Source organism: Malaya genurostris, chromosome 3, assembly GCF_030247185.1.
Source record: "Malaya genurostris strain Urasoe2022 chromosome 3, Malgen_1.1, whole genome shotgun sequence".
Taxonomy (NCBI): Eukaryota; Metazoa; Arthropoda; class Insecta; order Diptera; family Culicidae; genus Malaya; species Malaya genurostris.
In genome coordinates, this window is record NC_080572.1 from 164,686,408 (window position 1) to 164,704,796 (window position 18,389).

Here is an 18,389-nt window from a genome sequence, read left to right on the forward strand (position 1 = left end):
AAAATTCTGAAATCGAATAAACACAATTTCACCAAACGCTTTAACCATCGATGTTGTTTTCATTGACATTTTAAAGCGACGCGAAAAGATTTCAACTAAAAAGTTGTTGATTTTGCATTGCAATTATTGTTTTGCTTTCAACTGTCTCCGGCATTTGACAGCATTCAAAACAACATATTTTTCAACTACTTGAATATATGCAAATCAAAAACCATTTTGGTTGAATCAAAAAGAAATTAGTTAAATCAACTATCGCAAAAATCAAAAACTGCGATATCGCAATTTTATGATCGAAGGGTTCTCCGTGCATCTCTTGATTCTACCAATCAACTGTTAGCAATTCGTGGCTCTCCAGTTATTTTTGTACACCAAGGAGCTCAAAACCCCGAAGAAATCTTCGATTAGCGACACTGAGGGAGATTTATCGGGTTGTGGTTTTTGGGTACAAATGGGATCGAATGGGTATTCAGGAACGATTGTGTTTTTTGGCGCAATGCGATGACGCTTTATCTGACCAAAACACGTATTGTTCATTAGCATGATGTTTTTGAAAAACCGGGATCAAAACTTTCTACAAACATTCGTTCTGGTACACATCTTGATTGATTGTCAACCCAGATGGCTTAAAAATGCCTTTCTTCACTTTCTGTTCAAGCTTATGTTTAAACTAATATTTTATGGTCGGCGAATGACCTAAAATAGGCTAAAACCGAAATAAATAAATAATAATAATAATAATATTTTATGTTCGGATGTACAGTTGAATAGTATCGATCGTTTGCGGAAATCTGCGTTTTCGAAAGAGGGAAGTAACTTTCGTCGTCCAAAACAAAACTTTTTCCGGAAAAATTTTTAATCAACCACCGGCATTGAGAATTCAGCGTTGAAATCTGTGCGTCAGTATATCCCGGGGCTCGTGTCTTCTTTCGGTACTTTATTCCGAGTCTTTTTAATGTTTTTCAGATGTACTGGTGAGAACAGCTGACCTTTTTTGCGGCATCCCTTTGACTCAGTGAATCCTTGTTGTTGAAGGCACGAGAAAGAGAACGAAGTATTTTTGCGTCCATAATTTTGGCTGGTCTTCCACTACCTTCCTTACGAGCAGTTGTTAGGCATCTTAGGATATTGTAAACTGTCGAAGCCGCAACATTTTTGCTTTTAAAATGTTGTACCGTATACTATACGCCGAGATTTCTGTGCAGTTCGTAGAACTGTACAATGCACTCGTGAAATACTTCTTGTTTCGACGGCATTTTGAGAAAAACTGAGCAAGCATGAACAGAACAGAGAATACTAACAGAAAGAGGATAAAGAGAGCTAACACATACACACTCTTAGTTCTTTCTGAGCTCGTTTGTTGTTGAGCATACAGGTCTCGAAACAATTCCAAAATTTTAGTTGCCACCCGTTAGTACACAAACTAAACAGAAGAACCGACCATGGATTGCGCAGTCCAAAAAATGTTATAAAATCGCTTTTTGCCTGAATCGTATAAAAAAACTTTTAATGCCAAAACTTTAATTTTGGGAAAAATTTTGAAAATCCGCAACATAGCAGAGTAAGTGTCAAAATGGATGTAAATTTGTGTGTTATAACGGTACATTTTCAAAACAACTCATTGGATTGCCACCCAACTTGGCACAGGAACTTTTTGCTTTTATGCAGTTATCGTAAAAGTATTTTTCGGAGGAAGGGAGTGTTGCAAGTGTCTCTGAAAAGGGGTGCTAGTCGTGTTAAAATCTATCTAACTTTACGAAAATCGATACTTTTTATAGATATTTCATAAACAAATCAGAGTAGACCTTACGGTATTCCTGGGAGGCGAACTTAGCAGAAGTTTCTAAAAAGAAGGATTTAAGGCAGAATTTGTACTTCAGAGATTCCTTGACGGATTTAAAATGTTGATCTGCCAGGTCGTGTGCCATCGAACGGGATAGGTGGAAGTCAGAAGGGACGACATCTGGGGAATACGGCGGGTAGGGCAAGACTTCCCATTTCAGCGTTTCCAGGTACTTTTTGACCACTTTTGCGACGTGAGGCCGAGCATTGTCGTGTTGGAGGATGACTTTGCCATGTCGCTCTTGATACTGTGGCCGCTTTTCTTTTAGCGCGCGACTAAGGTGCATCAGTTGCGTTCGGTAGCGATCTCCTGTGATGGTTTCACTCGATTTTAAGAGCTCGTAGTAAATTGTTATTCATCTTTGAAGGTTTTTTCTCTCTGTTTGTCTTCGACATCGAAATCACATTTTTAAAACTTTTAAACCACTTCCGACACGTTCTTCTACTCAGAGCAGCATCACCGTAAGTTTCTAAAAGCATTCGATGCGCTTCAGCTACATTTTTTTCGAATTGTAACAGAAAAGTAAAACTGGCGAGAATTGGGCACATAAACAGACATTTTCGAGTGTGAATAATACGAAAACAAGAACAACTGTCACTGAAACGGCGATGGCAATTCGTTAGGCACTGTCACTTTAAAGGCATTATCATCTATGTATTTTGACCAGCCTCAGCCGGTACAGCCACCTATCGGAAAACGGCGGAAGCAAAGTTGTACACGTGATACATTGTGGCATTTCAGAGGTTACGATGAATGTAAAGGGTGTTTTTAAACGGTTTGCTGATTTGAAATTTAAATAAAACACATGCCAAGTTATGAAATGGCCATTTTTTTTTATTTGGTAGATAATTTCATGGCATTTAAAATTTAAATATGATTTCGGGCACTACTATTTTTCACAAAGATTCAGCACGTTCAGTTTTCGATCACTTTTTCAAGCATTTGAGGGCGCATTTCAGCAATGACACGATGAATATGGGTTTCCACTGCATCAACCGTTGCTAGGTTATCCACATAAACCAATTATTTTACGTATCCCCGAAAAAATAATCGAGTGGCATCAACTCACACGAACGTGCAGGCCAATTCATTAGTCCATTTCTCGAAATAATGTTGGCGTTGAAATATTCACACAATAAGTCGATTGATTCGGCCGTAGTATAACAAGTGGCACCATCCTGTTGAAACCACATATTTCGTCCACATCTATATCCACATCAGCCCATAGTCCGCACCAAACAGTGCATTTATCGGGATGCATCGGTAATTCTTGAACATCGTGTGAATTATCTTTCCTCCAAATACGTTTGGTAATTACGTTCTTTATGGTGGTCTCAGACGAACGATTATGTTCCCTACTCATGGTGATTTGCCAAACAATACTGAGTAGAGACGTCACTTTTCAATGTCATAACCACTTTCAGACAACAGAGTAATTCCTATTGAAAAAAACAAACCTCCTAAAACAACACCCGTTATTTATAAAGTTAAGTTATAATAGAGGTATTAGAAACATAATAAAAGAACCCAAAATAAAAACAATCTCGTTTGACGAGAATACCGTAAAAATTATGACGAACATATACCATAAATTTTATTGGCTTATCGGCAGGCACATGAAAAGATTATCAAAATTTTTCTTAAAAAAAAGTGCTTCACTTGCATAACTAATTCACTTTGCTTTATTCTCAAATTGTTCGTTATTTCACGGAAAAAGTCTAAAATCTTCAATAAATACATCACAACGATTGAAAACTCAACAAACTGGGAACAATAGCTCTTGAGTTTAGGTAATGATAACAGGACTATCAAAAGGAATGATGTGTGCAAACAAAAACATACACCTCGCAATAATCGCTACTATTAACTATATGTTACCTCATCTGTTGTAAAATGAGTTCTCATAATCATAATGGTTTCACTGTAAAAAGGAATGTGTCGATGAACACTTGCAATCTAGACATATTATTCCCATCGTATATAATGATACACAGTTCAATTAAACCATAAGGAAAATTGTTCAGTTTAATGTTCCGTAGTAAGTTCATGAAACCTGTAGTCTCAGATCACCGTACTTAACTGTCTAGCAGAAATGATTAATCTTCTCCATGCGTTTGGATCAATGTCAATCAAGCTATTTATTTCTGCACACAGACTTTGCTAATGGACGAGGAGACCTTTACTCGAGTGTCTTGCAGATTGCTCTCAAGCTCGTCATTTTTTTTTTCGTTTATTTCATAGTTAACTTGAAACAACTGCTAGAAACCGTTACATATTAGGTGCATGATAGGTAATATTTATTTTTAAATACTCTACTTGTTATTCTAGTAAAAACTAAATTCCACTTTTTGCTCTCAATAACCTGTTGAGTTCACAAAATTTCACGGGCGCTGAATTTTATAACATCGTTTAAGCGAAGATTTGTTAAAAGTGAAAATCTTGAGAAAGCATATTTTGTTCTGCTTTACACATATTATAAAACGTACTCAAAATAAAATTTGAAGTTGAGTAACAGTAGATTGCGAAACTAAAAAAATCAAGTTCACGCGAAATTATACATTTACTAAATTCAGTATAATAGCAGCATAGATTGCTCTCTCATATGGATATCGAGATTAACCAGAACTTCGTTTATCAATGTATTGAGAAAGAACGGAAAAACTTTGTTTTGCAATTTAAGGAACAAATTTTATCTATCAGAAAATCATATGATAAGATCGACAGTATAAATATTAATTGTAAGTCGATATTTATAAACCCAAATCATGATGTCAGTATTGAAAAACCCAAATCATGAAGTTTACATAATTTCGGATTATCGGATGTCAATCTTTCTTTCATAATTGTTGAATGTAAAAAATGTCACCAAATTGCAACTTGACACAAACGTAATAGAAAACATATTGGGCAACTCTTGGTAAATTTTTCAACTCAGCCTTCCACGCTTTTTCGGATACATACTTACCGTACCGTACCCAGTCACTCAAGTTCCGGATACTTCGTAAATCCCCCTCGACTTGCTCGCTGTGCTTTTCTTTTTCTTGTGTCTACCGGATCAGATTCAAGAATCATTTTCACTGGGTTGATATTCGGCATCCTCATGACAAGCCCAGCCCATCGTATCCATCAAATTTTAGCTGTCCGTACAATAGAACCAGGCTAATGAGCGTTTTATAGATGATTAATTGCACTTTACTCGATCGAAGGGTTTTTTCTGAATCCAACGTACTCGATTTCCTGCTACCATACGCCTCTGAATTTATCTGCTGATATCAATAGTCACCAGTGAACCCAAATACAAGAACTCGTCAACCACCTCGATATCGTCACCGTCTATCAATATTCGTGGTGAGATGCGTAGTGTTTCTTCTTTAGAGCCTTTTGCTCTCATGAATTTGTTTGTTTTCGACGCATTTATAGCCAGTCCGATACGCCTAGCTTCAGCTTTCAGTCCGATGTATACTTTCATCTTCTCAAGGTTCGTGAGAAAGTATGTATCGTTCCTCGTTCGCTCTCATGCAGTGTTGCAGTATACTCGCCCTTGCTGCATTCTACTTCTCGATCAATTTCTGACATTCACCATCAAACTAGTCATTTCCTCAATTCGATAGCCTCGTACCTAGTACAGTTGCGGCAATGCTAATTATGGCGGACCTTATATTCCTTCAGCTATCTTCATGAGACGCCACGCCAAGCTGCTCTTCCGTTGGTAGCAGCTTTTGCACGTATTCCTCGGCAGAACGATCGCTACATAGCTGCTCGAAATTGAGTCTCGGCGTTCGTGTGCGACAAGTGTTGCGCACCGTTGATAATTTTGAGTGCATACAACCGCTGGTTTTCCGTATGTTGGTCAGGTGATCTCCAGGTGGCTTTGTGGATATCTTTGCGTGGGAAGAAGATGCTTCGGACTACCATTTCTCGGTAGGCAGCAAAGTTCGCGCATCGATGGCCGTTGTCGTTGGAAACCATATGCAAGCTCTCCAATCCGATTACATGCCTGTACATTGCCTCTTGGCCTACCTGAGCGTTCATGTCGCCGATAACGAGTTTCACATCTCGCCGCTATCGTAGGTTCATTCCAGCTGCCCGTAAAATGCTTCCTTCTCTTCATCGGGTTCATTCATGTGGGCAGTGTACGTTGATGATGCTGTAATTGAAGAAACGGCCTTCAATCTTCAACACACACACATTCTGTCACTGATTGGTTCCCATCTAACCACGCGCTGACTTTGCCTGTATCAAATTTGCGAGTTTGCAACTCATTGTGCAGTATTCGATCGCACCCCGCGAAGCTAAGCGATTTACAGTTTCATGTGCCAAACTTTTAATCGTTGTCCTTTTTTCGTCGTCTTGGTCGATACCGACTGTTCCGATTCATACTTATTACTAGATTATTATAGATTATTATTCGTAACGTTTCCAATTGTTCGATGAATGGTTTTTATACAAGTTTTTGTTATCAGAATGTAATAACGTTCTTCGTTGATGACATAATATTACATCCTCTAACATGTAAAAATAAATTTTGCGTCTGCATCGACGTAAGGTTCAGCTAAATTAACTGTGAAATTAATGATATGACTTATTGTTATATGCTTTCAATTGTGAAAATGTGAATTCAATTTTCCCGGTTCCCAAATGAAAATTATTTTTGCATTTTTTCAAAAAACCCAAAGTCTTCCACACATCCTTAAATGGTTTCTGTTGTCGCTTTCATGTGGTCAGAGATGTCCATCTCCTCTGTGTGACGAAGAGCAAGCAAAATTTCTCCCTTCACACTGAAAACATCAACGAGAGCTCATCTCTTTCACACATATACACCACTGTTAGATAAAGTGTGCACGCATCATGATAACGCGTGCTTATTTTCTTTTACCTCTAGCACTGGATCACATCAAATTGCTAGAGAAGAGCTCTAAAATTCGCTGAGGTGGATGCAGATATTTTCACCGAAGTGTGCATGCCGGTGAGCACTGTAGGGTACGGTTCGCATAAATGAAGCGACCGAAGCGATTGAATCTCAAATGTTAATTTTCTAGAATTACGAGTACTTTCACTTTTTTGTAGAATTGTATTATTTATTCACGAAAATGTATTATTTTACAATCACATACCTCAAAAACGTGCAATCAAACAGAATACACAAAGGAGACTAACCTTATGAATATATTGGATCCAGAAAAATCCATGTGCAAAACAAGTAACCATGCTATTTGATATCGTAAAATGTATTTTATATCAGATCTCACCAGAATTGGTCGTATTATTTATTTCTCAGCCATTCTGTATCTGAAATGACTTTGCGACCGTTTCCTACATCAAATGATATTCAGGAAGAACATATGAAACCTGCAAACACGGCTCTAGTGTTACTTTCTATTAACATGGTTAAGCTCATACATCTTAGTTCATTATTATTATTAAAGTTCACCGTGGTGCCATAATTGTGCTGGTAAAAAACTTCCACAAATACTTGTGAGCTCGAATCTAGTAGAAATCCTGCAATAGACCGAAAATGTTTCCTGAGTCCATCCAACGTAACTGTAACTGGCATCGAAGAGATGTTGTAAGTTGGTGTTTTCGCACTTTTTTAACGCAAACCTGCAATGCATACACCTTACATACCAACTTGTTTAAAGTATTTAAGCAAATCGAGCAGATTCTTGGTCGAGTGCTTGTTGACCACATATACTTGCTTCCCTTGCATGGTTAATCGAATGTTTGGATGAGCAGAATTTTTACAGATGGTCGTTTGTTCCCGGGCTCACTGGTCCCCCGACGTCGGACGGCTTATCCACGTTGCAGACAGGTAGATAAAACCTATGACATGGTTTTGCTTTACTTGCAGTTTTAAATTAACATGTGTATGTTTTTCTTGTATGAAACATGAAACTCGTTGGTGATGGAAGCGTGATAGCACAGCCACAATCTGCATCCGATGGTTTCAACAACGTGTCGGGTTTCAACAACGTGTAAGGTTTCTGCTACGTGTCGAAGGTGATAGCAATTAACTTCGAATTGGATTTATACCAATTTGCTGGGGATGGATAGATAAGCTAAACGCGTAAACGATTCAGACAATAGCTTTGACGTGTTATTACTTCTGCACGAATTGTATGAACGATTTTTGGAATCACAAAGCATAACAATGAAAATTATTCGCCGTAATCACCAGATAAACTAACAGTTATTGAATGTAAGATTTCTGAAGATTGAATTATGTAAGCAGAGACCAAAACATGTGAGGTTGCACAAATATTCGTACAAATTGGTGCGTCGTACAAATTGGTGCATCAAGGTACCAAAGACTTCATTTAGCATAGTAATAAATATTTGCTATAATGAAATAAAACGCGAAAAAATTTTTAACGTAGTATGTAAAATATGAGATCAACACTTTAAAAGGCATTTCATGTTTCTAAATCAACATACAAAAGAATATTTCCACACTTTCCTCAAGGCGCGTAAAACTGTCACTGTAGCGCTAATTTGAATTAATTAAAATACACCTTAGTCCGGGAACAGTTTGACGGTTCGCCTTGCCAAAACATGTTTCTGTCTCATTTATGTGCAAATATCTGTCTGGATTCCCCGACAAATCTGACACAGCGATAAAGTTCCGAGACAATTGATGCGAAAAGTTCGAAATTTCGAATGATGTGCTATCCGAAGAAATTACAAAAAACCTTCTATTAGGGGCAATAATCTGACTATTCTATAGCTACCCATCAATCGATTGGCCTATTTCTGATTGAGCTAAATTACTACTCATAACAGGTTTGTTTTTACAATGTCTTTATCACAGGAACGTAAATTTATATTTATGTGACTAATAAAACGATTTTAAACTGGATCAATTTTGTTGCCTTTCCGACTGTTTTGATTAGCCTGAATCAGCACCACGATGACGACATTGGGTTCCATAGAAATATCGAAACTCAAGAGATTATAAATAGAATCATGAAATCGATAAACTTTCTTGTTGTGAAGAGATTGGTGAATTCAAACCATGAGATTGTCTATATAACTAGAGTGCCTGTAAGTAAAGTGACGTCTCACCAGTAATGTTGGCAGCAACTCAAACCATTTAACATTTAATGTTAGCAGTCTTGTACGCTTTGTGTTGTTTTTAGCAGATCGTTTGCTCGTTTGAAACAACACCAAGATAATTGTTCGTCCATACAGCTATAACTATTTCGATTAAATAGACTACGATTAGAGTGCACGACATGTCAACATATATAATTTCAGAGCTGGTTGATTTAATCAACAGTATCATGTATCCTTTTTTTAATTTGCTGGGTCCATTAAAATTTATTTTGCAAAACATTCAGAACCCCACTAAACAACCGCATAATGAATTCCAGATCATAAAATTGCCCACCAAAACCAGAACGATAAAAAGGTATTTTTATTGTGAAAAGAGACCAACCAAGCCAGATTTGGCCCCTATCGGGAAAATATGCGACGCAAGTCACAGCTCGTCAACAACGAACCAATATTTGAACGTAATAAAATCTGGTTTCCTGCCGTAGGTAATTTTAATAAGTGCTTTCTTTACCTTCACGGAATATAACTTACGTTCCGTTCATCAGGAATACGAAAATTGAAATAACAAGCACAAGTTTTCAGCCCCGCCGTCAGCACCCACATTTAAACCACATGCGACGGTTTATCTGAAATCTCCATCCATTTAATCCACTGCTTAATCTGCTCCATCTAATTGACACTTTCACTTTTATTGTTTCTTACCCCCGATCGGCCAATGATAGGTGTAAAGATGCCAATGTGCGCTGTATCTGGTTCTCAATTCCTCACGAACACCGGTTGGGCTGAGCTGCGCAATCCAATCGACACTGACGTCCCGTTCCGACTGTTCCGCGATGAGGGTCGCATTTATCTACAATGGCTCGGTGAAACTGAATTGCGTCAGCGAATGCAGGGTCGCCTAATTCTGGTTCATCTCATGTGTCGGGATATGACGCCGCAACTGATGCTGAAAGACGGCCGGACACGGGCATTCGGTAAGTGATTTTTATCTGTAATATTAGTAGCATGTCAGTACTAACCTACACAAACACGCTAATATAATTGATCGAATTAGCGTATTTCACGCCAACTCGACCAAATGATGTTATCACATCGCCTCAGATTTCAACTTCCTGTGCATGCAGACTATGTATAAAAAATCCAATTTGCATACTTTGTTTTACCAAAATTACTCAGCAGAAATTCATCTAAATACTATAATTTAAAAAAGTTTAGAAAAGAGTTTTGAAGATTTCTGTTGCATAGTATGCGAGAAAGTAAAGAGAGCTTCATTTTATTACATTTGATTACTATTGTCGGTACTTCTGAAACCGAAAACTGGGTATCGACAGAGTGACATTCGGTTCATTCAACCAAAAACTAACATGACCTACAATTTTTTTTTACGATTCTCTATGACGATTTTAATTTTGGAAAAAAATGTACCAGTAGTCGGACTTGGATAAAATTCAGCCAATTATTTATAAGACTATCAGAGGTTTATTTGACTACAGATTACACCCAAACCTCCATTTACGAAATAATCGGGACTTCGTAAATCAAATTATGACGTAAAAAAAGTTTACGTATTTGGAATTTTTAACGCAAAAAAAAGTTTACGTTATTATTAATTTTCAACGTAAAAAAAAGTTTTCCCTATGTATGTATATTATTGGATATGTATAATATAATGGATAACTATGGAACAAAAATTATTAATATTTGCAGGAAAAGGATGTTCTAAGTAACATCAATTTCCAAGATGGCGTCTTAAGTTTATTGATATTCCATGAAAACCCTTACAATATGGGTATTTTCGGAACAAGTTTGATGAGTACATGTTGGGAAACGATGTTGGAGGCGGTTCTGAATTCCAAGATGGCAACTTCCGGTTTATTGATATTCCTTGAAAACCCTTACAATATGTGTCGATATTACTCGAACTGCTCGAATACCTTAACAATATGCATATTTTCGGAACGGTTTCCATGAGTAGGCATTCACATTTTTGAAGTAGTAGTATAATATCCGCGGCAGATCTAAATTGTAGCCAGATTTAGTAAAAAAATACTAAAATACCAGTCAAATCAGATTATCAGGACTGTTGATACTGCTGAACAAGTGCCCTAAATAAAGCGAAATTCTACATATAAGAAACTAAAGCAGAATTCAGAACCTCCTCAAACATCGTTTCCGACATCTACTCATCAAACCCGTTATTATAGGGATATCGAGGAATATTTTAACGGGTTTTGAAGAATACCAATATACCGGAAGTCGCCATTTTGGAATTCAGAAACATTTCAAACATCGTTTTGCGACATTTACTCATCAAATCTGTTACGAAAATACCCATATTGTAAGGGTTTTCAAGGAATACCAATAAACCGGAAGTCAACATCTTGAAATTTAGAACCACCTCAAACATCGTTTTCCGACATCTACACATCAACTCATATTGTAAGGATTCCAAGAAATATCAATAAACCGGAAGTCGCTATCTTGGAATTCAGAACCACCTCAAACATCGTTGTGCGACATTTACACATCAAACCCGTTCCGAAAATACCCATATTGTAGTAATTTCCAGGGAATGTAAATGAGCCGGAAATGATTTCCCTTGTATGCAAAAACCTCTTTTTACGAAGTAGGTTCGTAAAGAAAGTTTACGTTATTTGGGATTTGGTTCGTAAAAAAAAATACGTAAAAAGAGGTAACGTAAAAAACGTTTTCGTAAACGGAGGTTTGGGTGTATCATAATCTGCAAACTAGAGAAATTCACTAGCCTATATAAAGAGGTGGCTTATAAAATAATATTCTTGAAATTGACATTTTTACACTAAGTATCCTACCTTCGGAACCAGAGGTTTGATTCGAGTGAAAATTAGAATACTCTTATGTCATCTTAAGACCTTTCAGTTGAATCTAAGATGGTGAAGTGAAAATCGGTTCAACCACCTCCGAGAAAAGTTCATTTCTGATTTGTATTTTTAAGTGAAAAAACGAAGCAGTCAAACGTTGGCTTTATTCGCACTCGCTCGATGCGAGTTTCACACTGCGAAAGGTGCACAAAGCTAATCAAACTAAGAAAGAAAACGCTTCAAAGGATTCAGAATAAAATTCTGAAAATGATTCTGAAGCGTCCTCCCTGGTTTAGTACAAATGAGTTACACAGACTCACAAATATAGAACCATTAGATGTAATGTCACATAATATTATAAGCAAATTCCGACAAAAATCGATGCAATCTTCAATTGAATCGATTCGCTCTCTGTATTAGTTAGTAAGTTAGTATATAAGTTCCTTTTCCCCATTACACAATACAAGTAGGTTTAGAATTTTCCCTACACAAAAATCTCAGAATTGCAGAAGCAAATGATGTCTTCATGGTAATAACCAAATCACACATATATATATATATATATATATATATATATATATATATATATATATATATATATATATATATATATATATATATATATATATATATATATATATATATATATATATATATATATATATATATATATATATATATATATATATATATATATATATATATATATATATATATATATATATATATATATATAACAGGGCTGAAAAGTCACCACTTGTGGCTGAACACCCAATTTAAATGTTAATAATTTAATTTTAACTCATATTCCAATAAATAGTTATTTAAAAAAAAAAATAAAAAAAAAGCTAATCAAATTATTCTAGATTTACGATAAACTGATGATTTTTATCTACGATTTGCAAAAAAGTAATCTATATAATTTTTTAGATAATTTTTTCAGCCATTAGAAGGGCTGATTTTGCATAATGTTCCCCATCGTTGTCCACTTTTCGTTGTATGTGTAATCTACCAGCAGCAAGATGACCCAATCGATCTTCTTTGAAGGGAAACTGGCTCTGCGAACGTCCCGAAATTGCTTAAATACTGAACTGAATTCTTGATACTACTACTGGAACTGAACTCTGGACGTGACCAACCGAAATGATGCACTTACTTTACTTTCTGCTTAGTCAACTGCTAGGTTAGAATGACGAAATATTCGAATTAAAGCTCTCATAGCCTTTAAAACTACGGTGCAATTTCATCCAGGTTCCGAGATTATAGGGCGATGTATGTCAAAACTTTCAAACCGTCACACAAAATGACTATCGGCGGTGGCTAATGGGGTGGATTTTACATGAGGATTGTTCAGTTAGTTCCGATGAAGACGGTGGATAGACGGGGGATCGGGAGATCGGGCGGATGTTAGTGTTAAACCTGTAGGTGAAGATTATTCTTAGCCACAGTTGAAGCATCGTCGAGGAATAGAAGGCATTTTCTGGGTAAAGTTTAACATATTACTCGGGTCCTGAGGGATTCCAGAAGCTCCGACCTGCCGTCGCGATATTTTACGCACGATGCTCGATGTCCTGATAACCGTCACCACAGGTGCAGAGTCCGCTTTCCGCGGAGCCCATCGCGCCGGATGAATGAAATCGCGACTCATGTTCTTCCCCCTGAACCAAGATTTCGTCGCCATCGTCCCAGTTCGCCTTTGCTTAATGAAGTTTGTCAACTTTCGAGTTTTCTGATGAGAGATAAAGAAAATTTCATCGATGCAGATTGATGTTTCATTAATATCACCATCATCTCAAGGGTGTACTGAATAGCAGCTAATTCTGCGACGTGGACTGAAGCCGGATCATTGAGTTTGTACGAAGCCGTGATGTTCTGATTGAAGATGCCGGATCCTGTAGACCCGTTCGATCCGTCAGTGTAGAATATCTTTTCATAGCTGACTGTTCTAAATATGTTATAAAAATAATTAGGGGTCACTTGAAAGCGTAAATGATCCTGAATTCCACGAATATCTTTTCTCAAGGATGTGTCAAAAAACACTGTAAAATTAGAAGTATCCAGGGAATAAGCACGGTTGGGAACAAACGAAGAAGGATTAATATTCTGAGCCATGTAGTCAAACTAAAAGGACATAAAACGAGTCCGAGAATTGAGTTCGACAAGCCTTTCGAAGTTTTCAATACCCATCGTATGAGTTAGGCGCATGCACCCCAAGGCTATACGCAAGCAACGATACTGAATTCTTTACAGTTTAATGACATGGGTGTTCGCCACGGATCGGATGCAGAATCACCCATATTCCATAAAAATTGTGCTGGTTCTCCCTTCTTTGGAAATACAACCAGCTCAGTTTTCTCCGTATAGAACTCGATACCCATTTGAAGAGCTCATGTGGATAAGTAGTCGAAGGTTTCTTGTAATGGTCCTTGGAGACCAGCTACGGCAGCTTTGGGTCCTATAATAGACACATCGCTGTCGGCGGCAACATGCCTTAGAAGGCAAGATATGTTGATACATTCTTCGTTAAAATTGTATAAAAAGGGGCTTAAACAAGAGCCCTGAGGAAGACCCATGTCACTGAATCGTATTGTGATTTATCAACACAGAACACATGTGTTTCTTAGACAATAGATTATACCAAAAAAAATGTTCAAAACTGGTGAAACACGATGCTGATGCAGCTTCTCAGATAGGATATTTATAGACACTGAATCAAAAGTCCACTTGATGTCAGGGAAAACTGATGTCATTTGTTCTTTGCGAGTAAATGGCATTTGAATTTCTGTTGGGGGCAACGTAAAGCTTGCTTCAAATAGAATTGGAACAAAGACAATTGCCTGTATTTCAGTTATTTATTATTGTATTCAAGATCTTTTTTTATACAAATGTAGCGTTTTCTTCATACTTTTAGGAAAAAATACGGATAAAATTATTCGTCACGATTTTGAAGGAATTCTCGAATTTTTCCTGTAACACGGCTCAGTAGGCGGCGCACACCTTCTTCGTCCATCGTTTTAGCTATCTTATTCCACCAGGTCGTCATCTGATTGATGTCTTTGACAACGATTCCCTTTGCCTTGAGTCTCCTCTTCATGATTGCCCAGTATTTCTCAATAGGGCGGAACTGGGGGCAGTTGAGTGGGTTAAGGTTTTTCGGAACAAACTGGACCACTTTCTCTGCATACCATTCTTAAACGGCTTTGCTGTAATGACAGCTTGCCAAATCTGGCCAAAACATTACAGGATGGTCGTGGGATCGAATGAACGGCAAAATTCGTTTTTGGAGACACTCTTTTTGGTATAGTTCCGATGTCATTGTCTTATTTGTAATGAAAAATTTCTTTTTTTTTCACAGCTGCAAATGCCCGGCCAAATCATAAATTTTCTTGCAAATTTGTAGGCAAAAACAAATTTAAATTTGGCTGGAACATCCCCCCGAGCCGTTGTCAAGTAAAATTTTTGACCTGGGATTTGACCGAAGTCAGCCTTGACACAGGTTTCATCGTCCATCAGAAGACACCCGTTGAACTTGGTCAGCACCTGGTCATATAGTTTCCGAGCACGAATTTTGACCACACTATTCTGTTTCATGGTCCGATTTGGCTGTTTGCTAGCTCGATACGACTTGATTCCTTCCCGGAGTCGAGTTCTCCTCACGGTACTATGGGCAGCACCGAATTTTCTGGCCAAATCACGGTCCGACAGATTAGGATTCCTCTTAATCGTCTTCAAAATCTTACCACGCAATTTCCGGTCGTCAGTTCGACTCCGACGATCGGCTTGAGGCTTCCGAATCGTCGTCAATGTTTTCTTATACCGTTTGATAACGCGCCATACGGTATTTCTGGGCAATTTCAGCTGTTTAGCTAGCCTAGATGCAGACCACAATGGATTTTCCAAATAACTGTACACAATTTTTTTTCCTTCTTTCGGCTTCCATGTTGATTGTTTACAAAGTACAGTCGATTTTCGGAATGTCAAAAATCATACGTGAAGCTGACAAAATTCCCGACACGTGGGCGCCAAGAGCTTCCAAATCCGTCCACCAGGAGCGTCACAATATGAGCAAAAGTTTGTTCCAATTCTAAATGAAGCAAGCTTTACGCGATACTCCCGTGTAAAAAGCTCGCATTAATCGATCTCATTTGCCAGTTTTGTACTGGTTAACAAGACCCAGAACTTGTCGGGGCGTACTTTTTGAATTATTTGTATTTTAGATTATCGCATGGTCAGGTCTTTCGACAGGCTGAGGATATTTAGTTTTTTTTTAAATTAGCTTGGTCAAGATGTAGACCGCATATGGTCCGGCCGGGAGTGCAGTCCCATCGGGATGATTTTGATGTGGAACAAATCTTTATTTTCTATATAAGGGTGCAAATCAGATAGTCAAGAAAAAATACACGTAGAAATGTGTTTAGGTTTTAAACACTTACAGCTCAGTCTATTTTGTATAAATTATTAATATTATTTAATCATTTGATTGGAAATATTTCTAAGTTTCGATTTGAATGTATCAAGCCACGTATTTTCAATTATATATGATTGAAATTTTGATTAGTAGCGAGCAGTGTCATATTTTGTCTGCTGCCATAGACGAAGGTTTTGAAGGAGTAAGCGATATATCAACGGGACAGCATCGCTCTGATTGGTCAATCGATGCAAAAGCGAAGCTGTTGGAAGCACGCGAATCTATAAATAGAAGCGAAATTATAGCTAACGTTTCAGTCCTGCGCGTAGCATGCTAGAGGTAGGTTGTCGCTAGACAGCAAGACAAAATGTGCCATAAATCGATTAAAAGCTTTAATTGGTATGCTCTGATCTTGTGTCATGCAAGCTCGGATGAAATTCCATGTTATGTCGTTTCGCCGGAGTAATTGACAACTACCCCAGGATAAATTTTGAGTGCTTAAGATCAATTTCTAATTTATATAAATGAACTCGATTGATAATGAGAAAAATTTTATTACTTCAACCGAAATCGAAGAATGGTAGAGAAACTTAACGCTATAAAAATAAATGCTTGCATAGAAAACTTGAACACAAGCTTGACGAAGAGAAGCTAAAATATCGAAATCGCAAGTACGTACAAAGATATAATTGCATACATTTGGAATATTGGTATAATTTCGTCGGTAATAAAACAAATACAAATAAAGACAAACGATGTTCGGTGTTGGTTCCCAATCAAGATCAATCTAAGCAGACTCTCGTACAATTTCGAATTCAAAAGTGTGACGATTGATTGAAGCTTTTGATTGTAGATCATTATTTATTGATTTATTTATTTATAATTATGAAATTTATCTGACAATAAAATGGTTTTAATGAATATGTATCAGTCAAGTCATAAAATTTTTCTGAATAATTTTCATTGCTGGATTTTCTGAATAATTTTTTCTGAATAATTTTCATTGCATTTTCTGAAACATTTTCTGAATAATTTTCATTGCTGGATTGGAAAGAGGGAATATATTATAAAGTGGAAACATTTCTACCAACATTAATGTTAATAATGCATTGCATAGGCGTGATCTAATATATCCGGCGGCAATAGTTTAAGTGACATCATAAGAGAAGAAGACTCTATCTGAGATAGTTTGACCAGCGTACTCTATTTTAAACGCTTCCAACACTCAAACTAGGGTAATATCTTCCATTTCGGAGTTTGATTTTCCCTTTCAATGGAATTCGCCACCGATTCACCAGTGTCCAGGCAAATTACTTGATGTTCTGACAAAACAAAACAAATGAGTAGTTGCCGACAGTTAGTAGACATGTTTTACTATGAACCATTTTTACTTTTCATCATTTGAAACTCTCATATAATATTTGCTAAATTGTTCTATCCTTTCGAAGTAAATATATTTGAATTACAATGTATAACCTCACTTATTCCATTTGGTGACACTGAACCTTTTCAGATTTTATTCGAATAGAACAAATTCAAACAATTCAAACGATTTGGAATTAAACTTGTTCTTATTCATACGTTTACGATCAAATTGCTTTCTCAAGTAATCGACCACTTCGCTGCGGTCACCAAGAGAGATCAAAGCAAGTAAAGCCAACGACTGTCCAGGCGATAATCTGTTCCATAAAGGCATAAAAGCCATTCATTGAATAGCGAATTCATTCACACTTACTCGGCGCTACGCTCGGCAGTTTTCAATGAACATTCTGAAGATCTCGCATATCATCGCTGTTGAGATCCGTTTTATTCCATTCAAGTGACTCTATTATCCACGTACCAATGAATGGGTCTTTGCTCGGCTACTGTGTTATATAATAGAACACCTTACTGCATCATGATGACAGCGTTAACCGCAGAAACATCAGTGTTGTAATGACGAATGATGATGTAGAAATAGGTCTAATCATAATTGGACAGCGATCCGCCTCATCCATTAATTTGCGCCGGTTACCTAGCTGAAGGGTAATCTCCGTACCTACCTACCCGTCTTCTAGAAATTCACAGTTTCACTCTATTTGTGCTCATGCTTAAATCACTATTTTATGGACGTAGTTAGCTCATCTGATCATGTTCTTGACAAGCAAGGAGCTAATAAATTCAATCGTTAAATTGATACACAATTTTACTCCAATGGGTCGTGGATCTGGGCGTATCTAACAACCACCATGCGCGGTGCAATTTTAAAGAG

At 37.2% G+C, this 18,389-nt stretch overlaps 1 protein-coding gene across 1 annotated transcript in view; it reads left to right on the forward strand.

The window, feature by feature from the left end:
* Positions 1–18,389, forward strand: part of LOC131435405 (uncharacterized) — a 217,346-nt gene that overhangs the window by 165,424 nt on the left and 33,533 nt on the right. Inside the window, exon 7 of the mRNA XM_058603248.1 lies at positions 9,613–9,864. Coding sequence (XP_058459231.1) covers positions 9,613–9,864 — 252 coding nt within the window. The remainder of the gene's footprint in view (positions 1–9,612; positions 9,865–18,389) is intronic.